Below are 26,628 nucleotides of genomic sequence, written 5' to 3'. Positions count from 1 at the left end.
CATATTTGGCAAGATAGTGACACAGCGCGCCTGGGAATTGGACGAGAGCGGCCGTCATTCACAAAAGTCTGCCTTCTGGAGCTTTACAAACAAAGCGCGTGCTCACGGGAGTTGTAGTCCAAAACAAACCCGTTCTGGGGTTGCTCGAGTGGGAATTCACCTCCTTCGCGGCGCTTCCAACGCCACGTGTGTGTTACGATTTAAAACGCACTTGCTGCGATGAAGCATTTTCGTTCAACGTGTGTTTAGGTGTACAAACAGCCGCGTGCCAGTCGGTAAAAAAACACGCCGAGTCGAGACCCTCCGCCCGCAGCATACAAATCCCACCGGCGGTGCTCCCACCCGATTGGCCGCCACCGCCTGTCAATCAACGCCGCGCTCCCTTCTACTACCGCTCCTACAGTAAATATTTGTGTTTGCTCAACCGGCTGTAATGGTGGACGACTGAGGCAGAGAAGCGGAATACAACAAGAGTGAAGCAAGAGAGGAAAACGGTCGAAAGTCTGTCTCAGAGCCAGTCGCCGCGAGTAGGACACGGGGCTTCGTCGAAAAATGGATGAACTCAAACATCAAGTCATGATTAACCAGTTCGTCCTGACGGCGGGTTGTGCGGCAGACCAGGCGAAGCAGCTTTTGCAGGCGGCACATTGGCAGTTCGAGGTAAAAAGAAAAGAGAAGAGAAGAAAGAAAAGAAACAGAAAAATGATAAGGCTTCAGAGTTAGCTAGAGTCGGCGGGGCAACGTTAGCCACACGGCTAATGTTTATGTCCGACCGACCGTTAGGTTAGCCCCGGCTGGAGCTCGCCTGTCTGCCTCGCGACACTTTTTAGCAACACAAAACAAAGCGTCAGTGTTGGCTGTGTGTCCCTTCAGGTCGGCCCAGTCTCAAACAACAACTTTTACTGGATTTAAAGTAGATATATGTGTATGTGTGTGAGCTTTAGCAGGAGTAAATCTGTAGGGAATACACAGTAAAGCAGTGGGGCAGAGCGTCCAGCTAGCATATCCAATTAGACTTTACTCTAGATTAAATACTATAATCCGACACATGACAGCAGTGTACAGGCGAGGCCAGCGAGTGCTATTACGCAATAAAGATGACCGCCGTGTTGTATCGACTAGCCTACTAAAGAGTACTTTCATTGTTTAGTCTGCGGTCAAGCCAATATAGATCCAGCTTGTACATTTTTTCCTTCGCCGCAAGCTTCGCTGTATTGTTTGGGTTTTGCTTTAAAATCAGCACAGAAACAAGCGATGTTCGGACAAAAATGCTTTGCCCCCCCCAGCTATTTTTAGTGCCCTTCTTCTCCTTCTATCACCAAATGTCATTCATTTTCTCTGTGTTTTTTTTCTTCGTCTTAGACTGCCCTCAGTGCCTTTTTTCAAGAAACAAATATTCCATATGGCCATCATCATCAAATGGTGAGTGCGAGGAGGAGGAGGAGATGGTGGAGGAGCAGGGTGGTGGTGATCATAACACACTGTTTATTATTCTGTTTATGTAATTCTAACCAGCCTGATTTCATGCTAGTATATCTTTAAGGCTGATGTGTTGCTTTGGGTGGGATGGGGGAACAGGAGGAGGAGGAGGAGGGGGGCGATAAACAGCCCTTATAGGCCAAGAGGGATGATGTTGTACTAACAATAACAAAGCACATGTCGGCCATGTTGTGAGCTTCCAGAAATAAACACACAGGCAGGCATGCAGCCACAGCAGCCACACTGACAGAGAAAGAAAGAAAGAAAGAGGGAGAGAGTAATGTGTGGGAGAAAGAGGGAGCTAAATGCAGATAGAAGAAATTCTTCATATTTTTTTTTATTGTGTCAGATGAGGTGCATAATGACAGGAAGGGCCCCCTCAGTTTCTGGGTAAGACAGGGGAAAAAAAGTCTCTTTCCAGGAAGAGGACAGCTGCCTCTCTCAAATAGACCCTGTGCAGTTGCCTCTCAGTAATTTGACTGTTTGGGGTTGCTGCTGCCGACACGACACACATTTCTAGGGGCAGTCAAATTGGAGCAGAGTAAACTGGAAGGCGTTAGGGCTGGAGGAGACTCTGCACACACACACACACACACACACACACACACAGGGGTTGAACATTATGAAACACTAGCAGTATTTGGGCTTTTAGCAGCAGCAGCAGCCCACTTTGGCAGCACACTAGTCTTTGTTTGCAGCTGCATGCATGGCAGCATCCGGCAACAGCTGCCCTCTGGAAGACGCAGATGTGGGGGCATTTTGGACGACACTGTTGATCATTTTTAAGCTGCCATCAGGCTGTTTGAAGAAAGGGAATAAGATTGGAATTTTTATTGTACAGTGTGTGTACATTTATAGCCTCATTGTAGTTGGCAAACGAAACGGTTCACGCCAAGCTGAATCATGTTTATCACAGCTTTATTGTAACAAAGAAAGGCACACCTCCTTTATCATCTGAGCAGTAAATAAGAGCATCTCCGTCCTCTATTTAGCTCATGAAATGTCTCACTTTAATTTCGAGAGTAAACAATCTGCCAAGAGCTGTCCCGTTCTGTCTGCCAAACAGGGCTGAGCTTGATTGCCGCAGACACCGGCTAATGAAAGTCGGGATGCAGAGCACCTACGTGTGTTTGTGGTGTCACTGTTGCAGAAACGTTCTTGCATAATCACAAGTTCACGTTCCCTTTTGTTGCATACGCCAGAATGTGCGTACGTCTCTCGTGCTTTACATGCATGCAGCTGCATTTGGTGCATGCACAGAGTGTGTGTGTGGGTATGTATGTGTGTGCGTGTGTGTGTGAGTCACAACAGTACTACAGTAGGGCAGCGTGTCCAACCTTCCTGCAGCTTATCAGGCCACAGTGTTCACCGGTATACAGATCTAATCCACTTTGCTCTCGCTCTCACTCTTAACTCTCTGTCTCTCAATCTAAACATGAACGACATTAAGTTACATTTCTGTCGCACATGCTGTTGCATCAATGTTTTGCCTAACCACACGAGCTCAACTCATCCTTGAGATTGCTATTTTGGCTAGAAGCCTCTCCCCCAGCCCTGCTGGCCCCAACAGATAGCCTGTAGACATGCAGTTCTTGGCAGTGCGGCGGGTTAGGACGTCATGTAGGTCAGTTAGTTTATGGATACTGCTCAGTGAGCTGCTTTATTCTATTGTTTTCGAGGTACTGAAACAATGCATGAGGCTGAACGTAATGTGCCAAATCACTTTCCCATCTAAATATGGCATCATGGGAGAGAAACCATGTTGGATACAAGAGCGCTGTTGTTTAAGAAACACATTTGTATCTCTAAACAAAGCTTGTCTGGAGAGGATTTGCAGGCCTTGTCAAGTCTGATTTTGTTCACATGCGCTTTGCTAATTCATAATTTGTGCATTGTATGTCAGAGGTTTATACCCTGTATCAAATATCAAATGGCGAGGTGAGTTAACCCACTCATCAGTACAGTCTTGTGTAATGCTGTGAGGATTTAGCTAAAGCTCCTCTCATTATGATTTCCTTTTACTAGCAATCCCAGAGCCAGGGGAGTGCCTGTGCTTTGACTACTATCTCTGCACAGGCACACATTTAAGTCTGTGTTTGTTGTTGTTTTGTGTGTATGTTAAGTCTCTTTCAGTGAGAGCGATGAACAGATTGTCCACTTGTCCTAAATTAAGCCATCAAAGGTTACGTCTATGTCCCACGATGGACACCCAGGCCCTTAGCTCAGTCCGACCTCTCCCAGTCTTCTCCTCCACATGCCCTGCCTTTACAAACAGTGCCACCGCAACACATTCCTACAGGATGCGACGCTCACGCCAGCCCAAAATGGACCCTTTCACAGTGGAGGGTGCCGGTACACCTAGAAACATTGCAGCCTGTCTCTCTTTAGTTTATACACTCTCACTCTCCTTCCCTCCTGTGCTTGCTCTCTCTCTGTCTTTCTGTTTCCAGATGCAGAAGGATCTAGAATTCACTTAGCCATTTATGTTTCCTGTTGGAGAATTTTATAATCATTCCCCGTCCTCATCATCTTCTTTTACCATCATTCTCAAAGCGGTTTCCTCTCACAGAACAGAACGACGTACCGGCATGTTTGCTCATACTTGGAATGCATGAGGTCGAAGTTGTATTTATGTTGCTTCTGGCTGTTTTGATGCTGATCCCTCTCATCAAATATCATGCACATATTTTTGTACTCCTGCTTTCTTTGTTTTCAGACAATTTTTAGGAATGTCCAAAGCTCATTTTAAGGCATTTTTGAATGAGTTGCCTTGATAAAGTCCGAGCTATTTCTGATACTTTTGTCACGTCAATGCTGAGTAATAAGACAGGAATCATGGTCATTTGTAAGCAAAATTGCCTTAAATGGGTTAGATTCCCTTGGAAAGTATTTTTGGACAGTGTAACAGCTGTCTGTCTTCGAGTTGCTCACTGTGCGTCTCCATGAATTAGGAAAGGAAAAACGCTGACATGCTCACACCAATATCCGTGTTTCCATGATGAATCTCCCTCCATGTGGGGCTCGTACACTGACAGTAAAGTGAATGAATGAATCCTCATGTGACCACAAAGGAGGAAGTAGCCCAGCTTGGATGATTTTCTGCTGCCGTCTGGGAACATGTGACCCCCATCATGTGACTAAGCAGGGAAACGAGCTAACTTAAGCCACAAAGGCTGCTTCACATGTGTGTAATTTGTGCCAGAGTCATGGTTGTTAAAAATTTAGTGAGGTGGTCCTCGTGCAGCAGCCCTGCGGAGGAGTGGACTCAGGGCTGTGATGTTGAAAAGTATGTTGTTTTTAGTAGGTCAGGCTAATAAAAATATTTTCCTCGTGAATCCTATCCGCAGTCTTACAGTTTGTCTACCTCCTGTTCTCACTTGGATATGCTTTTATTTTGATGTTTAAAAAAAAACAAAAAACGCTTTTAGTTCTCGTTTTAACTCCTGGTTCTTTTTCCTTTCTGCAGATCTCACTTTCTCATTTCCTCATTAATTAGACGAGCATATAAGCTAAATATAAGCAGTAAGCACAACCAGGCCTAGTCTACATGCTGCAACCAGCAATCATGACCAAACGGCTCCATGGTTTCAGTCATCACCTTTTTTTTTATTGTGCTATAACTGTTGTTCTTCACTATCATCACGCACAAGACGTATGAAAGAAGGATTTTATGGAGGGCAACGTTCAGTGCCAACTGATGGGGCGCAGTGACGTAGCAGAACAGCATTGGGTACTGAGGGGCAGTGATAAAAGTGGGCGTGAGGTTGTTTAAAGGCTGTTTCCTGGCAATATAAATACACAGTAGGAGAAAGGAGGAGGGATGGAGAGTGTGTGTGTGTGCGTGTGCATGCATGCATGTTTGAGGGGGTGTTTCTGGTAACTACAAACATTTGGTTTTGGTGTCCGGGTGTGGCTTTTGAGAAAGGTTTTTTAGAAATCTGAACTTTCTCATCCATGTAAGATCTCATTCCAGTGAGATTTGAAGTGTGCGGTGTGCCCATGCAGAAGAGCAGAGGTATAATTACCCTCATAAATCACGATGTGACAACATGGACGACTGTCTGCTGCTATTTCTCTCTCTGTCTCAGCCTCTGTGCGTTTATCATCACTGCAGGAGATGGAGGAAGGCTAACTGAAGTCTATAAAGGGTACTTGGATTGTTTCTTAAAGGGGCGCTATGCAGTTTTGGAGAATACATTCAGACAGAATTTTGATATTAACACAATTTCATACTGTTTTACTTTGTTTATATGTGGCGGACCCTGCCACCTTTTCAAGCTTCAAACAGCATTCTGGGGGACCTTATTTTCCTCCGAGAACAGCTTGTTTATTCAGTTATGGAAAAAATAAATATTTCTGAGTTTGTATTATTACCTCATTAATATCGTAAATATTTTATATATATATATATATATATATATATATATATATATATATATATATATATATATATATATATATATATATATATATATTTTTTTTTTTATATATATATATATTATATACACTTCTCCAATAGTCCACATAGTGCCCCTTTTACAACCAAAAGTTTATTTGTTGCCGCTCCACTGCAGACGTTACTTACGGACGATTATTAAATGCAGAATGAGCTGAAGTCCGGTTTTTTTTTTCTGTCATTGTTGTTGTCTTTAAGTATGATTTTGTGTGTGTGTGTGTGTGTCTATGTGCGCTCACACACTGTAATCTACTTGGTTTTTGAATGCAGCGATATATCTCAGATTTCAAAGTTAATCATGTCTACATGGGTTAATGTTGTTAATGGGTGTGCATGTAGCTGTGCCTGGATATGTGTGTGTGTGTGTGTCTGTGTGGTTGTCTGTATCCGTATGTCGTACAGCCATGCCAAGCAGTTAGCCACATCTGAAGAGGATTGGCCTGCGTTTTGCATGTTCCAGCGTGTTGCCCTGCATGTTTCCAGGAGCACGACTTCCCAGAACCCTAACCACACACACAAAGGCGCGTGCGCAAACACACACACACACAAACTCACAGGCGCACACAGGAACTTTGGCTCAAGGGACTCTGGGAATGGGAATCCATGTGGGATGGCTGCGAGGACCAGATGTGTTTATGAGCAGTGGAGTTAGATTGGGTTTCACGCTGATTCTAGGAGTCACTGAGTACACACATACACACACACACACACACATATAAGCACACACAGGGGTTAGGCCTATGGCTGAGGAAACACAAGCAGCACATGGGACCCTTGCCTGTTTCACAAAGGAGTGTTGTCACATTGTGTCTCCTCGACCTCGGTTATTTCAGGTTAGCTGCAGCCAGGATCAGGTCAGCGGACGTCTTCACAGCTACCCCCTGCCACCTCATCGTACTATTCCAGCGCTTTCACCTTCCTTAGCCTTGTCCGTCCCTTTCCTGCTTTCCTGGTTCACATTCATGACCCTTGACGCATCACTGAGTCCATGTTTGAACCTCCTCTCTCTTAGCTTCACAATTATTTAATTTATTTCAAGGATGCAACTAATTTGACTTTTTGAGCTTTTAACGGAGGTTTGTCCTCATTCGTCCATTTGTCGTTGTCGTCTGTCTGGGCTTCTGTGTGCTCCTCTATTAGATCAATAACTCAGTTTGTTTATTGTGAAGGCAACACTGATAAGTTTTGATTTGAGTTTTTATCTAAGTAAAAGTGTTCTGTGGTTCCGAATGAAACTTAAAGCTGACACTGATAAGAGAGCCTAATAAATGGGTTGCATGTGAGGTGAAATAACAGCTGAACTTGATCTACAGTGTAGATTGAGAAAGATATCTTTCAGTGTTTGCATCATAATCGTGTTTTGTTTTCCCTCATGATGACCTTTGGCCTAGTGGTTTCTGTTGCCAGACTGTTACCAGTCGACAGGCCAAACTCCTTTTTCTAGATCCGCGCGAGCCACTGAACATGTATTGTTAGCCTGTTAGCCATTGTTGTGAGCAGTGCGGTGTATGCTGTTGCGCCACTCGGTCTCAGTCCTCCTATCTTTTGTCAGTTGCTGTTTTCCTTTTCTTTCTGTTTCTGTCCTTTTTCGGTCATCGCTCTTGTCTTTTTTGTTTTTCTTTCTCATTCTCCTTCCTGTATTATACAGTGTCACAACAGTGCACATGAAAACAGAGCCTGGCTAATGATCAACTGAGGCCCTCGTGAGCACAAATCCAACTATGCTCCTCTGTATGTGTGTATATAATATTAACTCAGACATACACAGACTCAGGGCTCAGCTGCTAGAAGCTGGGAGAGGTCGAAGGAGCGAGGGGTCACGGGTGAGGAGGGGAAGGGAGGTCACTTAAAATGTCCAGCAGCACCTGTTTACTTCCTTTATTTAGTTTGTGAAAGAAACGTGGTAGGTAAGCTGTGTGACGGGATAATAAAAACAGACAGAGTCGCTTGTCTGGTTTTGGTATGTGTCTGTGTCGTGTGTTTACACGAGTAATGTGACGGCAGCTTGTAGAGGATGTCAGCAAACACATGGATGAAGGTGCTGGTGTTTAGTTTTTTTACCCCCAGACAGTCAATGAAGATTGTTCTCTTCTGATTGAAATGTCTTCCCCAAAACTACATAGTGCTCCTTTATGCTAGCAACTGTTTGTGTTTGAGTGTTGTATTTAAACATTTAACAGGCAGAATCATGCACAGCTTATGCAGCAATGCCTTCTCTTGGCTATCCTTTATTCTTTCCCCTCGCTCTATCAGCTGGTGTCAGCTTTTCTTCTTCTGTTTTATCCTTTTTACTCCTCTCCTCTATTAACTAATTTGTCTTGCCCCTCCGTTTAGCCCTCATTTCCACAGCATCTGTAACATCAGACCGTAGTCACATCAGTATGTCTTTTGTACAATCCATAAATGGAAAAGTTTATTTTATTGCGTCTTTGTTTGTGGTTTATTGCTGGTTTTACTGCCAGGTTACAAGTAGGCTCTGGATGTCACATTGACCCACACGCTGCTTGTTTATTGGACAGAGTTTTGGTAAACCGTCATCTGTTGAGGTTACATATTTGGGAAGCATGTTGTCAAAACATCCAATTCCAGTTCCCGTAACCTTAACAAAACATGACAGACTTGTCTGAGCTCTCTGGCAGTGATTTGATATATTGAAGAGGCATTTCATTTCATCTGGAGGCCCAAGTTTGATTTTATCTTGCTAATCATGGCTTGGTCAACATTCATCCTCTTCTTTTTGGTCCCACATCTGGGTTCATGTCAGTTGTTCAGAACATACTGTATTGCAGCACCAGAGACCTGCACAGTCAGTGTTGCCAGGTTTGACTGGCATTGTCCTCACATGCCATACGAAAGGAATGAATGTTTCCGAATGCATATAAACTGCTTTAAACATGCACGACATGAACGCACCCAAGACTAGTCCAGACCTGATGCTGTTGGAGCCTAAGCATCCTCCCACACATCCAGCTCTTAACACCAGTTACAACAAGAGGTGCAGCCAACAGTTTGTCATCTCCTGCCCATATCTGGCTACACCTCTCAACCTTAATTGATTTAAAGACTACATGTTCTTTTTTTTTCAGTGTTGTACAGCTTTACACCCCTTAAATGCCCATTTAATAGTCCTTAACTGTGCGCTGTATCGCCGTTTCAGTGGAACAGTTGTATTGAGTGACTTTTTTACTTTGTCCAGAGTTATGCGGACACCATCATCATTGAGTAAAATGTTCCTATCAGTTGAGGGTTATAACGTGGCCTGTCATTCTAGCCAAGGGGAAGAATGCTATACTGTATAACACAATGTGGATGGGAGGGGATGCAACACATTTGTTTTTTAATAATAGGGAAAAAACATTTTGCCTCATCATCAGCATAGGAGTCTGTCTGTAGTTGTAAGAATCTGAGCCAGAAACAGTCTCCAAATGTGGGCATATCTTCCGTTTGGCGAGTAAATGTCGTCAGGTTATGCACCACACTAGCAGGTAGATGTTTGTGCCGAAGTAGTCATGAAATAAAAACTATGCTTGGAGCCATTTATTTTCACAGATGTATCAATGCTTCTGTCGTCTGCTTACTGTGTTGGAGTTTGACACACACAGATGGACAGGGACTTTATGTTGCATTCAGAAACATTGTCAAAAACAGGGAATGTTTTCATCTTTTTTTTTAAATTTTCCTTTGTTGAAATACACAGCCTCACATTTGTTATTACTTTCCTGTTCTTTCGCCACAACACTTGAATAATTATATGCTAAAATGATTACATCCCATACAATCCTACATAGGCAGATTTTAGTCTTATTAAATTGTTATCAGCAAACTCACCCATTTTCTTGTACAACAGGTCCCAGATATTTTATTTCTGATAATCTTTAAGTTGTTTCTCTACAGCATTATTTAATAGTTGAATGCTAAAGTCTTGAGATGTGTGAGATGTGACGTCAATTAATGGATTAAATGTTATTTTGTTATTGCCAATCATTCAAGACCCCTGAACATGAATAAACATCAGATGTGGACCTTTTGAGTAAGACGTTTGAGAACCCCTGGTGTACATACTAAACAGCAAAGAAAATAAGAAAAGAAAAAAAAATATATATATATATATATATATATATATATATATATATATATATATATGAACAAGGTTGAAATGATGGTAGCTAGCAGCAGAAAGTCCGGACTATCCTAGACCATATTTCACTGTGTGTAACTAAACATTTTAGGCTGAGTGTACCATCATACCTTGCCAGAGGCATCAACAAATGACCAAATTAAGATTCTGAAGTGTTGATGCCTGGTGGCTCAGTGCTCACACCTTGTCTTGTTTTTGCAGTTGTACACCATGTGTTATTTTGCAAGACTTGGTGAAGCAACATTTTCTGACCAGTTACTGTCAACGTGTTGTTTTGAAATTCACCCCAAATCCAGAATTTCAATTTTGATTGCTTCCTTATCTTATGAAGTTTACAAATTGGCTACGAAGTAGTTTGTTTCTAGAGTAACACAAGTGTCATTTAGCATTAATAAAGCAGTAAATCAGTGCCTATCCTTGTCCAAATACTTCATGTATACTGTACATTATACAGAACAACAGCAACTTAAATGTTATATTACAGTCAGAAACTTAATTTCCAATAACACTGTGGTCCTGTGGATGTCAGGCCGCATGCTTCGCTGTGATTATCGCGTCTCACAGATCTCTCAGCACAGTTTGCTGTTAGCGCTGACGAAGAGCGTGTGAACTGTACGCAACAAGCCGCAGACTGGAGGGAGAGGGAGACGAGGAGTGGGAAGTGAGAGAAAGATAAAGAAGGGAGAGAAAACAGACATGTCATAGGTTCACATTCACGTTCACAGCTGAGGAAATGATAGAGAGGAAGAAGTTGTGTTAGTACTGTTTTTCAAAATGTGGACATGGTGAGATTAATACATTTAAAAAAACAAGCATAATAATATAAAAATGTTTAGGTGCTTCTGTGTATTTCTTTTCAAAGCCAACATTAGCTGGACCTTGGCAACTATAACTTTCTCAGTATAAATTTAATTTGACACTTTCGGTCTATTATAACTCAAGTTAATGAAAAGAAGCTGGTCACATTTTAGTTATCAAAAAAAAATCTGTCTTTAAATTCCTGTGACAGCTGCACGAAAAACATCCAGAGAGCCTGAAATGAGATGAATGTGAGTGTGTGGTTGTAGCACCGAGGTAAACGTTATACAGAGGAGGTCAGCTGGGGTCGCGAGATGTAACTGGACCCTCTGCACAAGTATGCAAGAGCATAGAAAGATCCTCTTTTCAACCTGGCACATACACACGCACACGATATGTCTGAGGAATGTGGTCGGTCAGACTGGAAATAGCTCATGTGTTTGTGGACAAACACACACGGATGTACACAAATGGAGGAGTGTTGAAGGTTTGGATGAAGCCAGGCATGTTTAGAGTGGTCGCTGCCTGTCAGCCATGCGTTCCTCATGCCGGGCTCAGCAAACACACTTGAAGACAAGCTGGACAGAGCCGGGCCAGTGCGACCGCAGAGCCGCTCCTGCCTCAGCCACGGCCCGTCAACAAGATCTCTGCTGCTTCCTCATAACCAGCTGTCCCCATGGCAACCCCTCTCTGTTGGCTCTGTTTTGAACACAAACTGGCTCTGGCTGTCTGTTATTCCCCCTGTCTCTCCATCTGTATCATGAATAAATGTCTAGACCTTGCTGCTGTTACACAGTTTCTGCAGTCACACACAGAGCCCGTCATCCTCACCTTGACAACAACAGCCTTTAACATCTGCATGTGTGTCTCAACAGTTCTGACCGAACAGGAACAGCATGACAGTAAATGTCTGTGCTCTTCCTGTTGTGAGTCTGACTTGATCTTTAATGTTTCATCATGCTGGATCGTTAACCAGCTAACAAAGCCGACAGACAGCCGTTTGTTCGAGTTAACTGAGCTGACTCTTCTCAAATTACATCCCACAGTGTTTTAGGGACGAGACAGACAATTAACTGTCACAGTAACCTCGATTTGAAAAAGGTTTACCTCACCAGACCTCTCATGTGCCGTCTTAACATCACTGAACTCAAAATGCATCCATTCTTACCCAGTTGCTGTATATTTATCTAATGCTGTATTTGCATACAGATGATTTGCTGATGGTGCATGAAGGATTCACACATAGTTCCTCCCAACTGAGAGGACTCCGCTCAAAAAATATATAACATTTATCTCAGTCATAACATTATACTGTATGTACTAAAGAGAATATTTATATTGAAAATTGTGCATATATTGTATGTATCCCTCTTGTTAGCTTGCCATTCCCCCCTCTGTATCCCCTAGTATAAATAAGAAGGCAGGTGCAGAGGGGTTAAGCTAAAAATGAGTCTAGTCTGCCTGACACATTGATCCCTCAGCTGAATGACGTTTGTGTTTCTCTAAAATATCACAACACTGTGTGTTCACACAGACAGCAAAGTGAATTTTTCATCAATGCAATGACGTGAATAAATCATGTGTATGTACGTGCCAGGTGACGCTAATGATCCAAATCCGTGAAATTGCTGTCATTTGCGCCGTGTCCTGTCAAAGGAAAAGTTCACCCAAAAATTAAAATGTGGTCATTATTTACTCATCCTCATGCTGATGGAAAGTCGGGCGAAGTCTTGTGGTCCACATTCATTTCTGGACCTTCAGCGCAACAACTGAAGTGGATGGGGGAAAAAAAACTAAATTAAGCTAATTAAAATAAAATGGCTCCATACAACTTGTCTGGAGCAATCCAAGTCTGTGGAAGCCCCAAGATCCAAAAATTATGTTAAAAGACATCCCAGAGACTTGGATTATGCCGGACAAACTGTAGGGAGTGTTTTTTGAGTTATTTAGGAGAAGAATGCTGCAACACTGTGTGAAGCTCCAGAAATGTGAAATGATCCCAGCTCTTACATGGGCACATAAAGATCTTTGCTAGTTAGATAAATCAAACAACATAATTCTGAGGAACATATTTTTGTCATCCTTTATGTACACAGTTTTGGTTTAGTGCATTTGTCAGTAGTCCACAGCTAACACTGATTCTTAACAGATGAACAACAGATCTTTTTATTATTAAACCCACAGTTGTAGATCAGTATGCACACGCTTTTTAATCAAAATCTAGAAATATGTTTATCCCAAATGAATAGCTTTCTTTTCAGTCGTTTTTCTCAAATAAATAGGGCTGCAACTAATAATAATCTGTTGATTATTTTCTTGATTAATTGATGTAGTTGTTTGGTCTATAAAATGTCAAAAAACAGTTGATCAATGTTTCCCAAAGCCGATGATAACGTCCTGAAATGTCTTGTTTTGTCCACAACCCAAAGATATTCAGTTTACTGTCATAGATACCAGAAACCAGAAAATAATGACATTTGAGAAGCTTGAATCAGAGAATATTGACCTTTTATTTCTTAAAAAATCCTTAAACCTATTAATCAATGATCAAAATCAGTGGCGATTAATTTAACAATCTCTGCAACAACTAAACCCCTTCCACAACTGAGCTGGACATATCTCTAGCATACCTCACATGCCTCTCCATCCATATCTCTTGTACAATGTATGTGTGATTCAACTGCATACTGTCTGCTATTTTCGCCAGCACGTGTGTGTGTGTGTATCTATGTGTACACACAGGTAGTGACTCTCTTAAATAAAATATTAACTCTCTTGCTGCAGCCCGCGTGCCTCGTCTGTTGTTCAGGAGCCAATTGGATTTGACCCTCAGTCTGGTCGCACCGCAGCGATCTGCAGCGAGAGTTAATCTGCGACTAGGCTGCTTAACACACACAAGGGGAAATCACACAGTAACCTGCTTCTCCTGTGCGCTGCACCAGAGCAGCGCTTTAATCTCAGTGCAGGGAACCATGTGGAGTTTATACCTCTGCAGGTCATGTGATATATTTCCCATATATGTTTGGCAGTGATGTTTCTTTGGATCATCAGTGAATACTCGCTGACAGGTGTGGGCTGTGTTGAAGCTTCTATCAGTGTCTGATAAGAAGTCAGATCCACTCTCAGACAGCCTGGCAGAGAAAGACAGCTGCTGTGTCTTTGGACCAGATCCTCTTCCCCGTGGGTCGATACCGTCTGCGTCCAAGGTCCCCTGCAAAGACAGACACACATGCCGACACTTAGAGGTGTGTAGTGTTATTTCATGAGTGGAGGAGTGCGAGGTGGGCAGTTGTGAGACACTAGCGCGGTTTTGTCGTCAGCTTCCCTCCCATCTCTCACGTTTTAGTTAAATATGATGCAAAAATAAGTCAAATGTTTAGTCTCCTAGCTGACTGCAGGTGTGTAGGAGTTTATAGATGAGTAAGTCCGATACAAAGGCCTCAGTCGACATCTTCAAAGGTCATGTGTCAGCATTTTCTGTATCATTTTCCAAGGAGCCAGTAGGCTATTGTTTTCTACGTGAACACAAGTCACGAGGTCTCACAAATCCAACCAGCAGCTTCCCCCGCCAAGAACAGGAAGGATCACAGAGGTTACTTCAGCATTCCAGGGTGTCTCTTTACCACAGGAAACAGCCAGAGACATGAGCCAGCGTTTCCTGTCAGAGCGCACACACTCACCTTTCATAACAGCGTGCGACTCTGAGAAAGTGTACCTCGGCCCCGGCTCCGGACTGTACATACGCGGGGCTATAACCTGCAAGCTGCAGCACTTTTAGGGGGCAAAGTGATCCGATTACACCCCAAGGGAGGTGAGGTGTTCCTGTCACCCTTGTTGTTTTTCTGAAGGCTGCTTGTGCGCTAAGGCAAGCGTGTCACACTCTGAGCATCCTGGGTGATGGAGCCAGATAGCACGGGTCAGCCTGAGTTCTGCCTGTCAGTGAGGGGAATGTTGTTTTCCAGCTGTTCTTCTCTCTTTTCAGCCTGCGAACATACTTCGTCCAGTATTCATGTGTGACTGCAGCTGTTGTTCCTCATCGTTGAATCATGGAGCCGATGACTCCCAGTTCCAGAAAACTCACCCCCCTTAAAACAGAAAGAGACATCTGACCTGAATCTGTAGACAATGTTATCTGGACACTGTGTAAAGAAAATACTTTTCCTAATGCCTGTGGTGCTATTTATCCATCTAGATTGTTTTGGTGTGAGTTGTGGAGTTTTGGAGATGTCAGCAGCAATGTCTCTTTCTAGAAGTCGTGACCTGGTTACACAAGATAATCCACAGACTCTGTTGAGAGCAGATTCGCATTGCAACAAAATTTGGAGGGTACTTTCTCAAAATATCAACACAATGACATTAATTAAACTAAATAATCATCAGTAACGTGTCAGTAAATTCAGGAAATTAGATTCCTGTACTATAATGTAGCCTTAAAAACAGGGAAAAGATGACACTTATGTCATATCAGGATATAACAACATCCAGCATCTACGATGATATACAGCCTCCTATCACCATAACAGTATATATTGCCCAGCCCAAGTAGGAACTATTTTCTGTCTTCTGAACTACACCCCCTAACTGCATCACAGAGGGAAACGAGCATCTACACTCACGATCATTCTCCATGGCGGAGCTGTAACGTTAGTTAGCTTAGTAGATACACACTTCCTTCTGTACAGTGGAAGAAGAAAATCATTTTAACTGCTCACAACAAGGCCAAGGCCGATATCTCCAGAATTCTGCGCCTCACAGCAAAACAATCTAGATGGATAAATAGCACTACAGGTAAGAGGTAAAATATGTATTTTTGATTTTGGGGTGAACTGACCCTTTAAGATTATATTAATCACAGTTAATAAATCTGATTTCATTTGAATGGTAACTCAGATTCTGTCATGTCTTGATCACAATCCTAATCCTGGGAGTTGCCGAGCAGTTTTCTTCCATTGTTTAGATCTTGGTGATTCAGGGTTATTTTGTCATGTAGGCGCCTGCCCTGTTAGCCTCCCAGCCCGGGATCTTATTTTTAGAGGACAGGCCTCCTGGCTAAACATCGCTCCACCTCTGCTTCCCTGTGGAGTACAGCAGGTACTTGTTGTTTTCCTGGTTACAAATGGACGGGGACAAAGAGGAGGAAGCAGGCCGCGGAGCAGCGATGAGGATGAAGGCTTACTATTTCTGAGCAGCCGAACATGTTGTTCACATGGCACGTTAGCTGCAAGGTGGTGGGTTCATTGTTGTTTTGGGCACACGTTTGTATTGTGTGTGTGTGTTCCTGGCAGCAGAACAATAACAGTGCTGCCACAAAGGAGGGTCAGAGCAGGTTAGAGCACAGGGGGATATAGTGAAGCCAAAAAGACTTGTTGTGTGTGCTTGCTTGTATGTATGACCACGTTTCTGTAGTCTGCTCAATACTGGACGTCATATTGCAGTTGAAACAGGAAGTGGATGCAAACAGAGGACTGTAATGTCATCATCGGGACCCTCTGGGGAAGCATAGAGTGCCTGGGATTCCCCTAACTTTCCCTTCAGTTATACAGAGCAGTTTGCCTTCTTTGGACTGATATCTGCTTTCAAACACTGCTGAGAACTTCCTTTGAGATGTGACCTGTAATGTACACGGCTGCAGTAACACTGTTTGTTGGTGTAGGCCCATTTTTCTTGAAGATAATTGGACAGCATAACATGATTTTTCCATTACAGCAATGTTGGAGTTCATCATTGTGTTGTAATAAAGGGAAAACCCTCTTTACAGCAGCACAATTTTACAGTAAAAGTCAATAGTCATGCTAGAAGAAATCCATTAAAAGGCAAAAACTGGGCTTCATCACTGATGAAAGTGTTGTGTGGTGCCGCTTCAATATAATCCTCCAAGTACACTATAACCCACAGCTGAAAGCAATAAGTTCACAACATATTGGGAGTCAAAGAAATCTGCTGATTATTTTCCTGTATAAATTAATTAACTAATTAATTAATGCCAAAAAAAAAGAGAAGTAATAATAAAGAAATAGTGAAAACTACATTTTCCCAGAGCCAAGGGGACATTTTCACATTGTTTTATCTGATCAACCGCCCAAATCCCAAAAACATTCAAGTTACTATCAGAGAAGAACAAAAAACTAGCCAGTATTTACATTTGAGAAGCTGGAACCTGTGAGCTTGGTATTTGTGCTTGAAAAATGACTTAATTCACCTTAAAAATAGATTAATTTTGATTTATCAGCTTATCTTCTCAGCTCTACTCCGGATATCGGGCGTTGCTAACTGAACTAGAAGTGGACTTGACATGTTAAGAACAAGTGTGTTGAAACTACAACAAACATTTATTCCATTATCAATTAATCTGCTGATTTTCGATTATCTTTAAGTATATAAAATGTCAAAGAAATGTGAAAAATGCTCATCGCAATTTCCCAGAACCCAACTTGACATCTTCAAATTGCTTCTGTCCAGTCCAAAACCCAAAGATTCTTCATTTACTATCATATATGGCAAAGAAAAGCAGAAAATCAACATATTTAAAAAGCTGTAACCAGTAAATGTTTGACATTTGTACTTGAAAAATGACTGAAATGATTAATTGATTATCAGTCCACTCTCTTTTGATCGACCAAATAATTAAACGAGAGTCTAAAAAGATAGAAAGTAGTGGAAAAGGTTTTTTATAGTTTTTATTTCTGTTTCTTGCTGTTGTGGACGTGCATTAATTCTTCTCTGTCCCTCCTCATTCTCAGATGTGCACCCCAGCCAACACACCAGCGACGCCCCCCAACTTCCCGGACGCGTTGACCATGTTCTCCCGGCTGAAGGCGTCCGAGAGCTTCAACAGCGGCAGCGGCGGCAGTCCCATGGCCGCCTCCATGGCCACCTCACCCCCGCCCCCCCAGGTCGGCGGCTGGGGGGTCTCACCAAACGTACCTAATGTGCCGCAACCTCCACAGGGACTCTGGACTCAGGGGCAACCCCCCACGCAGCCCTGCCCCGCCTGGCCCACGGGCGTGAACCCCCACGCGGGCGCCGAGCAGAAGGCTAGTGTAGCGATGGAGGCTGAGAGATGAAGGGCAGCACGGGACTGAAAAATTCTCCCTTCCACTTCAGGGAGGGAGGGAAACGGGCGGAGGGAGGGGGTGAATACAGACGGGGGGGGAGGGAGGTGATAATGGGTGGAAATGGGTTTTTGGTCTTTTTTTCCCAAAAAGGATGAAAAGGATGTGGAACGAGATGGAAACTACGCAAACCAAGAAAAACTCAACGTGGACATTTTAAGAAGAGGAGAAAACCAATGCAAATGTCAATACAAAAATAGAAAAAAAAAAAAAAGATACGCACACACATAGTAATAAGAGAGCAACTGAAATCTTTGTTAGTTTTTCCTAAGTAAATGCATAGATAAGAGAAATATTATTGAACTAAAAAAAAAAAACAGAAATTTTTAAAAAACATTGTCACGCCCAAGGATTCTCTGTGACGTTCAAGGACATTCAAGGCAGCAAACTTAATTTTCAGTTTTTCGTTTAGTATTTTTTTTTCCTCCATCGTTTGAGCCGGTGTTTTTTGCCACCGGCGTTTCTGCAACTTGTCTGTGCTGCATGAGGAGAGAGGGACTTTGCAATGCAGTGTTTGAGATTGACTCAAAAAAAAAAAAAAATCAACACGCACTTGAGTGTGAGTGTGTACGCATGTGAGCGGGTGGTCGGTTTGTAATCAAAAAAATGTATACACACACACACATATATATATATTCACACATACACACACACACACACGATTACACACACATTAGAGTTTAGAGGCAACACCTCCATACTGTCATCCCCATCCTCGAAGGTGGGACTTTTCTTACCTCACCTGGTGGTCACCTGACTTCTTTCAGCCAATCAGGGATTCTTCTTAAACCAACCGTTGCCGCCGCCGTCGCCACAGGACATGTTTTTAAAGGTTTTTTCTTAAAGGCAGCAGCCGACTCTGGTTAATGCTAACTGATCATTGCTGCAATGGCTTTTCCTGACAGTTTTCAAACCTGGGCTCAAGACTACAACTGTCCACTTTTTTCTGGAGATTTGGGTTATTACAAGAAAAATGAGAAATCATGGTTTAATATAATATCGTTTATAAATGCTAATTGTTCTGTTTTTTTGTTGAGAGGTTAAGGGAGGTGGTTTTGAAAATGGGTGGGACTTCAGGTTGATTTTTTTTTTTGGAAGGAGTGAATCAAACGCAGCTAAAACGGCTACAGATTATAAAAAAAAAAAGAAGAAAACACGACTACTCCATCTTTGTAAACAGAATTGCCACTTTGCATGATGTGTTCATAACGTGTAACATCTTTTGTAGCAAACATACATGAGGTCGAGACATGTTTATGGGAGGGGCGTGGAGCTGAAGATGAGGGTGGGGTGGTGGGTCTAAATCCCAAAGCTAATAGAAATGCAATAGATGCGAGTTTCTCACAAAATGTCTTGTTAGATAAGAGAAACAAAGAAGAAAATGGGTGTGGGGCAGCTTCGGGAAGCCCACCACAGGCTATTTGGGGACACTACAGACTACTTTCAGATATACAGTATATATAAACCCTCAGAAACTGTACGACTGAGGGGTTTTTACAACATTTAGGTCTCTAGTTTTCGACCGGTCCCTGGTCCATTGATACTGCTGAGGGACAGTTCAGGGATGACCCTGATATATGGCAATATTTTAAATGCAGGGTCTGCCCCTTTTTTAATTTCTCCTGTTTGGATTATTTTTCCATTGGATAAAAGAGGAGAGAGTAAGAAGAGATATTTTGAATAGTTGAAGGTCTTTTTTTAAAAAGATAATTGGGGAAATCATGGATATAATAATAAATAAATAAGCAACTTTCTTTTTTTTATTTAGACTAAACTAATGTTTGAGTTCATCCTTTTTCCATGCTTCATACTTTATTTGGTTAAATCAGAGCGTCTCTGGGTGGGCCTGTTCCTAAATGGTTTCTCATGTATGTTTCCCCACTTGTATGGCTGTATGAGACCATTCCCACAATATTTGTGGACTACCTGATAATTAACTTATCATTTTTTGTGAACCTAAATAAATATTGTATGTCAACCTAATCAGCACTGCAGTGTGAGTTTTGGCTGTAAAGATGAGTTGAAGTGTCATTTGGTCTCCTGAAGAAGACCAGAGACTAAAACACCAGTGTGGTCTCCATGACGTCACTCGTTGGTTTCTTGCTTAGCTCGGTGTGGTGGCTCCTGAGCCCCCAGGAACAGCGCTGGGCTTTGAATCCAGTTTGTCATTGTGGCCAGACCGTGTAATTGTAACATCAAGTGATGCACACTGGGCCAAAAAAAACTTCTCCCATAACGTTACATTATGAAAGAAGCGACTGTAAAACGATGAATACAAGTTTTTTAGCGTCACCACCCCACGAATCAGAATTTGAGCCGTCTGACCTGATAACATGGAAAGTGTAGCAGCTGCACCTTTAATTATGCGTGACCTTAAGTGTTAATATAATTTAAACAAGTGAGTTATATAAACATTTGTCCCCTTACAGTTGGCATGGACAGAAAAATTTGCAACATTGGGCATTTTAAAATAGGAGTTTCTAAAGGTGCAGTATAGGTTAAAACATTAAAAATTATCAACAGAATGTCAAAGACGTTTATGTATTATGTTGTAGAGAGAAATCCATTGAAGTAGCATGCTAACCAGCTAGCCCTGTGCCTGAAAACCTTCATCCAAAGCTCCTGCGCAAGCGGTGTGAACGCCAACACTTCCCCTGGTTGTCCGGCTAGCTCTTTTGCTTACTGAGCTAACTAACCAACAGTAACTAACGTCTCGGATGTATAAAAAGAATACAGTTAGCAGCAGTTAGCAGTTACTCCGCTGATATGCTGCCCCTAGTTGTTGGCAGTATAAAGTACGATGAAGTACTTGCTTTTTGAGACAGCCTCAAGTGGCCGTTTGAGGAACTGCATTGTTGTAGCACTTCTGCGTTGGCTTCATTTTTCAGCCCAAGTTTTTCAGTTCGCCGCCTGATTGAGACTTAATGATATATGTGACAGTGTGAGGAGTGAGTGAACTAGAGACACCAGAGCAGAGCAGTGTGGTAAATAATGACAGTGGGAGATCATAGACGCATCATAATCTCACGCTTGGCTACCTCTCAGCCGGGAAGATTTAATACAGCCAGACTACAAAGTCACAAACCTCTCCGTCTGTTATTGCTCCTCGGCCGCTCTCTCTCTCTGTCTTTGTGTCTGAGAACCTAGAAATCTGTGTGATGTTTCGGAGAGACGAGGGCCGCAGATGAAAGCCCCGAACGGAGGAGAAAAGCTTTTGAAAGAAGGAGTTCAGCTCTGCGGCCGGTCGCTATCTTCGCCTCCCCGAAATCCACGGCTCTTTAGATGTAAACACAAACACCAGCTGTCCACACGCACGCCTTCGCCATACATAAACACCCACACCGCACATGCCAGTGGTGTGGTGGTGGTGGTAAACGAGGGGGTCAAAGAGTTTTCCATGTCCTCAGCCAACCTCCTCGCTGCTTCCTCCTCTGCAGGAAATAAAAGAGATTGCCTCTGCTGATTGTGTGTGCCACTCTGCCAATTCTTGAGCTGCTGTGAGTGTTTCAGTGAGGTCGGGTGAATGCTGACGACTTGGCATCGGGTGCTGCAGCGCATATGAGAATGTGGCAACAGGAATAGCTATAAACACTCGGGGTTTGCAGCACAGCAGGACACGAGCAGTACGATATGAAGGCAGTGAACGGGCTCTCGAGGCCTCGATTTCTTGACTTATCCTCCTGTTTTCATTCATCACAACCTCACTGCAGTGATTTCCCAGGAAACACGTCTTTGTACTAATACTGTGGTTATTATAATTGCTAGTGCTAAGTACCCAGTTCTTCTATTTACACCAAACAAACTGCTGACGTAAACAAAACACAAATCACATCATGTCCCGACCTCACCGCTCTGCCGGGAGGAGCTGCCACATGAAACTATGTGTTTAGAGGCTCTTTAATTCATCAGACTGCACGACAGAACCCACTTGTATTACGAGAGGATGAGAAACTGCAGGATTTATCGCTGCCATGTGCAAATTGTTGTAGAGCGATGCTGCTCCGTTCAGTTTATCTATCCTTCGCACAAATAAGCAGGACGCTGTTTTTCTGGGTCACTGGACGGTGTGGACACAACACAGCCTCACAGATGGCACACCGTGGCTACACCTGTCTCGCTTCACGTGTAAACAGCCAGCTACTGTAGGGCACTTGGTGTTAACCTCCGGTGAATTTGTTTGACCTGAATTTTTATGTTAACGGTATTTTCGCTGGGGATTTCCAGCCTCTTGTGGTCGCCGCAATTTATTTTCATTTTCGACCATATCATTAAATGACACAACAGTGTTTTTTTAAAATGTCACTTAAAGGTGTAACGTGCTCGAGGAACAACTGCCAAGAGCAATGGACCATATTCACATGGCGGCCATTTTTCTTTTAACATCACGCTCTGTCGCTGATCAATCAGGAAGCGGTGACATTGTAATTCTTCCCTACTGAACACAACAGCGTGATATTATTCCTGGATTTGAGTTTCCCACCCTGAGCGTGACGTCAGAGGAAAATGGCCGCCATGTGAATATGGTCTATCGTGGGTCCTTGTTTTGTTTGTGTTTAGCTTGAGAAATCGGTGCAATCCACATCCTGCCCCTCCGTTCAGGTGAGTTTCTAGAGCTTCACGGCAAAACGGCATTGCAGCATTCGTCTGAACAACTGAAGTGGATGGGGACTTGTTTTAAAACGTAAAAAAAGCAAATGAAAAAGAATATAAAATGGCTCCAAACAAATTGTCCGGTGTAATCCATGTCCCTGGAAGCCCAGAGTTCCCAAATTGATTTGAAAAGACGTTATTTACACACCCTTTTTTAAGCCACAATCTTTACTGCAGCTGCTAAGCTAAAAGCGTTAGCACGACTGTACTTCAGTTGTTCAGGAGAATGCTGCAACTCTGTTCTGCTGTGAAGCTCTAGGTTTGTTTTGTGGACGACGAAACTTCACCCGACTCCATCGATCAGGGTGAGTAGATAATGACTGAATTTTCACTTTTGGGTGAACCTACCCTTTACTACACACTTTCATTGATCACAAATACCTCCACATTTTAAGGCTCTGATTAAGCACAAAGAAAGCTTGGGAAGTGAATGCTCGAAAGAGACTTGTGTGGCTCATGAGTTTGATGAGGTTTTCAAATGTGTCTTTTCATTACAGAAGTATGTTTGGACAGAAAACCCCAGTGTTATGTTTCAGCTTTTTAGAAAAACAGATGAAAGAGGAAGAGAAAACCCAATGTTTAGCAGAGGCTATAGGGAGCAGAAGCCAGTCTTAATGGATGTTTGTACCTCATTGTTAACTGAATTAAAAAAACTAGGCTCTGTATCACCGGCATGAGGCAACACGATGCTGATATTAACAGGTAGACTGTTCGACACCGGCGCTGTAGAAATGGACGTGATGCTGGTAAGGTATGCGGGCAGGTGGAGGACAGAGGACACTGCGCACTGTGTGGAGGTGGGCAGGGGAGCAGAACGGACACAGTGACATTGGGTGCATTTGTAACCTAGCACCTCACCTTCCTCTGTACAGGTGGAGGCTCCTGCTCTGCACCGGGCAAGCTGCAGCTAGCAGCAGGAAGTGGGAGAAAGGTGACACACACACACACACACACACACACACACACACACACACTGTATATACATAGACAAAAGGTCTGGCAGACATTAGATAGAGAGACAAAGAGTTCCAGTATGAGTCAGAAAAAGTTAATCAAGGAACGAAACAATAGCAGTTCATAATATCAGGTGCTGCAGTAATGAGAAAACCAAATAAAGGTTTCATATCCTGGAAAAAAAACACTGTTACGTCATCAGCCGATGTTTCAAAGGTGACTTTGTCTTCTAAAGAATACTGAAAAATCCTCCCTTTAGTTGCCATTCGAAGGGTAGTTGAGCATAACATGGAAGGAAAAAAAACCAAAGAAGAAAACCCGGAGATTCATTGAGAGAAACATGCAGTGTGTCCGGTCAGCGGCTCTAGAAATGACGCGGAAAATGAGCAGCTGTGTGTCTCGAAGATGCTACAGCAATCACTCACTCTGTCTGAAGCTGTGTCATCTCTCTGAGACATATGGAAGACGTTATCAACGGAGGCGTTATCGGATTTCAAAGTCACCTTTAAACTGTTCCAACTGGCTGCAAATATTATTGTACACGACTTTTTATGTCATTCTTTACCTTCACTCATTGTGTATTTGCATTGAACCTCTCGTAGAGTCCACTGACAACACTGAAACACTGAAAATAAAGTTCTTTTAGTTTCATTTAGCATAGCCTAATAGTTAAATGTGCTGCATGTAGCCTAGCATTTAAACACTAAGGGGGTCACTGTGAAGTTAGCCACGATGTTTAATGAACAAACAGCTTTGCGGTTAAGATTCTTGAAGCCCATTTATTTATACCAGTGGTTTTGTTGAAGACATTTCCCTTAAATGCAGCATTTCACTGTCCTAAAAGATGGTTGCTAAACAGCCGTTGAGAGATGTGAGCTAAAATCCAATCCAATGTGCAGGTTAGCTTGTTTTGCGAGCTTTTTCCAGCTAGCTCCCTCTGAAAATATGGAATGTGATACTGATGTTAAACAGGCTAAACAATTAATTTTTGTTCTTTATACTACGGTTCTGTCTATTATAGTTTTTTTTTTGTTAGCATTCAGCAACTTCAGCTTTCACAAGCCTTTTGCAGTGCTTTGGCTAACACAGATGGGTTTTGTTTTTGTTGAATGCTAACAAACTATTGTTTTTCCATAATTTGTACTATTCTGTGTAGATAAATATACACAGAAGAACTACTGTATCATGTTTCAACTTTTAAGGAAGGCCACTGAAAGAAACCTGTGGCTAAATCTTGTCTTCCTGGGGCTAATGGAGCAGAGGCTAGCATAAAAAGGGTCAGGGCTTTGGACTGCAAGGCCTATTTCTCTCCCTTTCTCTCTTTCCTCTTTGTCCTCACCTCACATGCTTTTGGGGGTTTTTTTTCACTCAAGAAGAAAAACAACTTGAAAGAGATTTTTCCACTGACTTTTTACACATTCCACCACCTAGGCCACCTAACCGGGAAGTTGTCCTTGGAAACGGTTTGAGAAAAAGGCAGGAACAAGAAGGTTTTTGTTTTCTACTGTTTATCACAAGCTAACACCAACCGATCAGATCAACTGTAGGGGAACGCAAACGGCAGAGCTTCATGGTAGGTCACACTCCTTCTGAAGCCAGTCAGGAGAAGACAAAAAAATTTAATCGAGAAAAGCCTCTAGTGCCGTTTTTTTTTTTTTTTTTTTCAAATTAAAGGTGCAATATGTAAGTTGAAAACGTTCAAAATTAGCAAAGATGATCCACAGAATGTAAATAAACAGCAGCTTTGATATTATCATGTCCACGTATTGTGTTGCAGAGATATCTACTTAAGTTATCATGCTTACCAGCTAGCCCCAGCCTGGTCCGACGCTCCTGTGCAAGCATTGTAAACACTGTCACTTCCCTGGTCCCTGAGCTCCCAGTCCGAACCCCGAACCTCTAGCTGCATGGCTAACTGAGCTAACAGCTTCAGTAAGCGGCAGTTAGTGGTTACGCTAGCGCTAGTGCTGTCGCCTTTTTGCAGGTGGCCATTTCTTACATATTGCGCCGTTAACAATAAATTAAATTGCTCCTTTTAATACGAAAGGTGTCGCTAATGAACCCCATCACCTGAGTTTGCCGTTTCACTACCGACTGTTTAGCACGTTTCAGCTCATAATTTGGTTTTACGACCTCCTGATTTTTCTGTTTTTGTTCATTCTCACAGCTCTCGTCAGGATTATTTTCAGACAGGGCAGTGAAAAGGCTCTGATAAACCTACTGCACACTTCCTGCCCAGCACCAAATGGCAGAGACACAGTCAGAAGCGGAGCATTTAGCAGCTCGCCAGATATTTCCCTCGGGAGCTGGTGGAGACCAAAAACTGAGCTAAAAAGAATATCAGACTTTGAAGGCTGGCCAGAAACACAACTACACATGAATGCTAATGTTGCTCCATATCTGCTGAATGTGTACATAATGGTCTGCTAACACATTTGCGGTATCGACTTCACAAGGCGATAAGATGCCAGCGCTGTGTTTGCAGCTTGTTGCGCGATCTGTCGTCAATCTGGCTTTCAACATGATAATCAGTGGAAGAACAAAACTCTGTGTGTTTTGTTTTATCAGACAATCCTGCACATTTCCTGTGAAATCAGCTCCAGTTGCACTCAATAAAACAGAAGCCGTGAGAGCCTGCCAGTCAGCCTGCATGGATGATGTTTGTTTTCAGTAATTATATCCATGTCTGAAAATAATACGACAATGATTCACTGATGTTAAACACTGTCGCTACTGCACTTTATTATCAGTGGTTTCAGTCAGCGGTGGTGTCACCAGTGTGTGTGTATGTGTGTGTGACCGCAGTGAACCTGTGACAATGGCTGTGTGCCATTTCAGCCACTCTGTGGCCGAGATCCTGAGTTGGACACAAAGCCGGCTTTATCTCTGCTCTCACTGTTGTATCAGTGCTGCCTGGCTGGACGCATTAGCACCGGACTTAGCAGCCACACACACACTAAAACAATACGTTACACTTAGACTGGGAGCAGGGGAAGTTGTGCGTGTGCGTGTGCGCATATGTGAATGTGTGTGTGTGACCA

General features: G+C 42.8%; 1 protein-coding gene across 1 annotated transcript; it reads left to right on the top strand.

Annotated features, from left to right (window-relative positions):
• The first annotated feature begins 433 nt into the window (after positions 1 to 433).
• Positions 434 to 18,006, top strand: ubald1a (UBA-like domain containing 1a). Its single transcript, XM_073489900.1, has 3 exons — positions 434 to 660; positions 1,363 to 1,422; positions 17,612 to 18,006. The coding sequence occupies exons 1-3, from the start codon at positions 553 to 555 to the stop codon at positions 17,933 to 17,935; spliced, it is 492 nt and encodes a 163-aa protein (XP_073346001.1). The 5' UTR covers positions 434 to 552; the 3' UTR covers positions 17,936 to 18,006.
• Positions 18,007 to 26,628: the final 8,622 nt, after the last annotated feature.

Source organism: Pagrus major, chromosome 20 (genome assembly GCF_040436345.1).
Source record: "Pagrus major chromosome 20, Pma_NU_1.0".
Lineage (NCBI taxonomy): Eukaryota > Metazoa > Chordata > Actinopteri > Spariformes > Sparidae > Pagrus > Pagrus major.
This window is presented reverse-complemented; position numbering and strand designations above follow the sequence as displayed.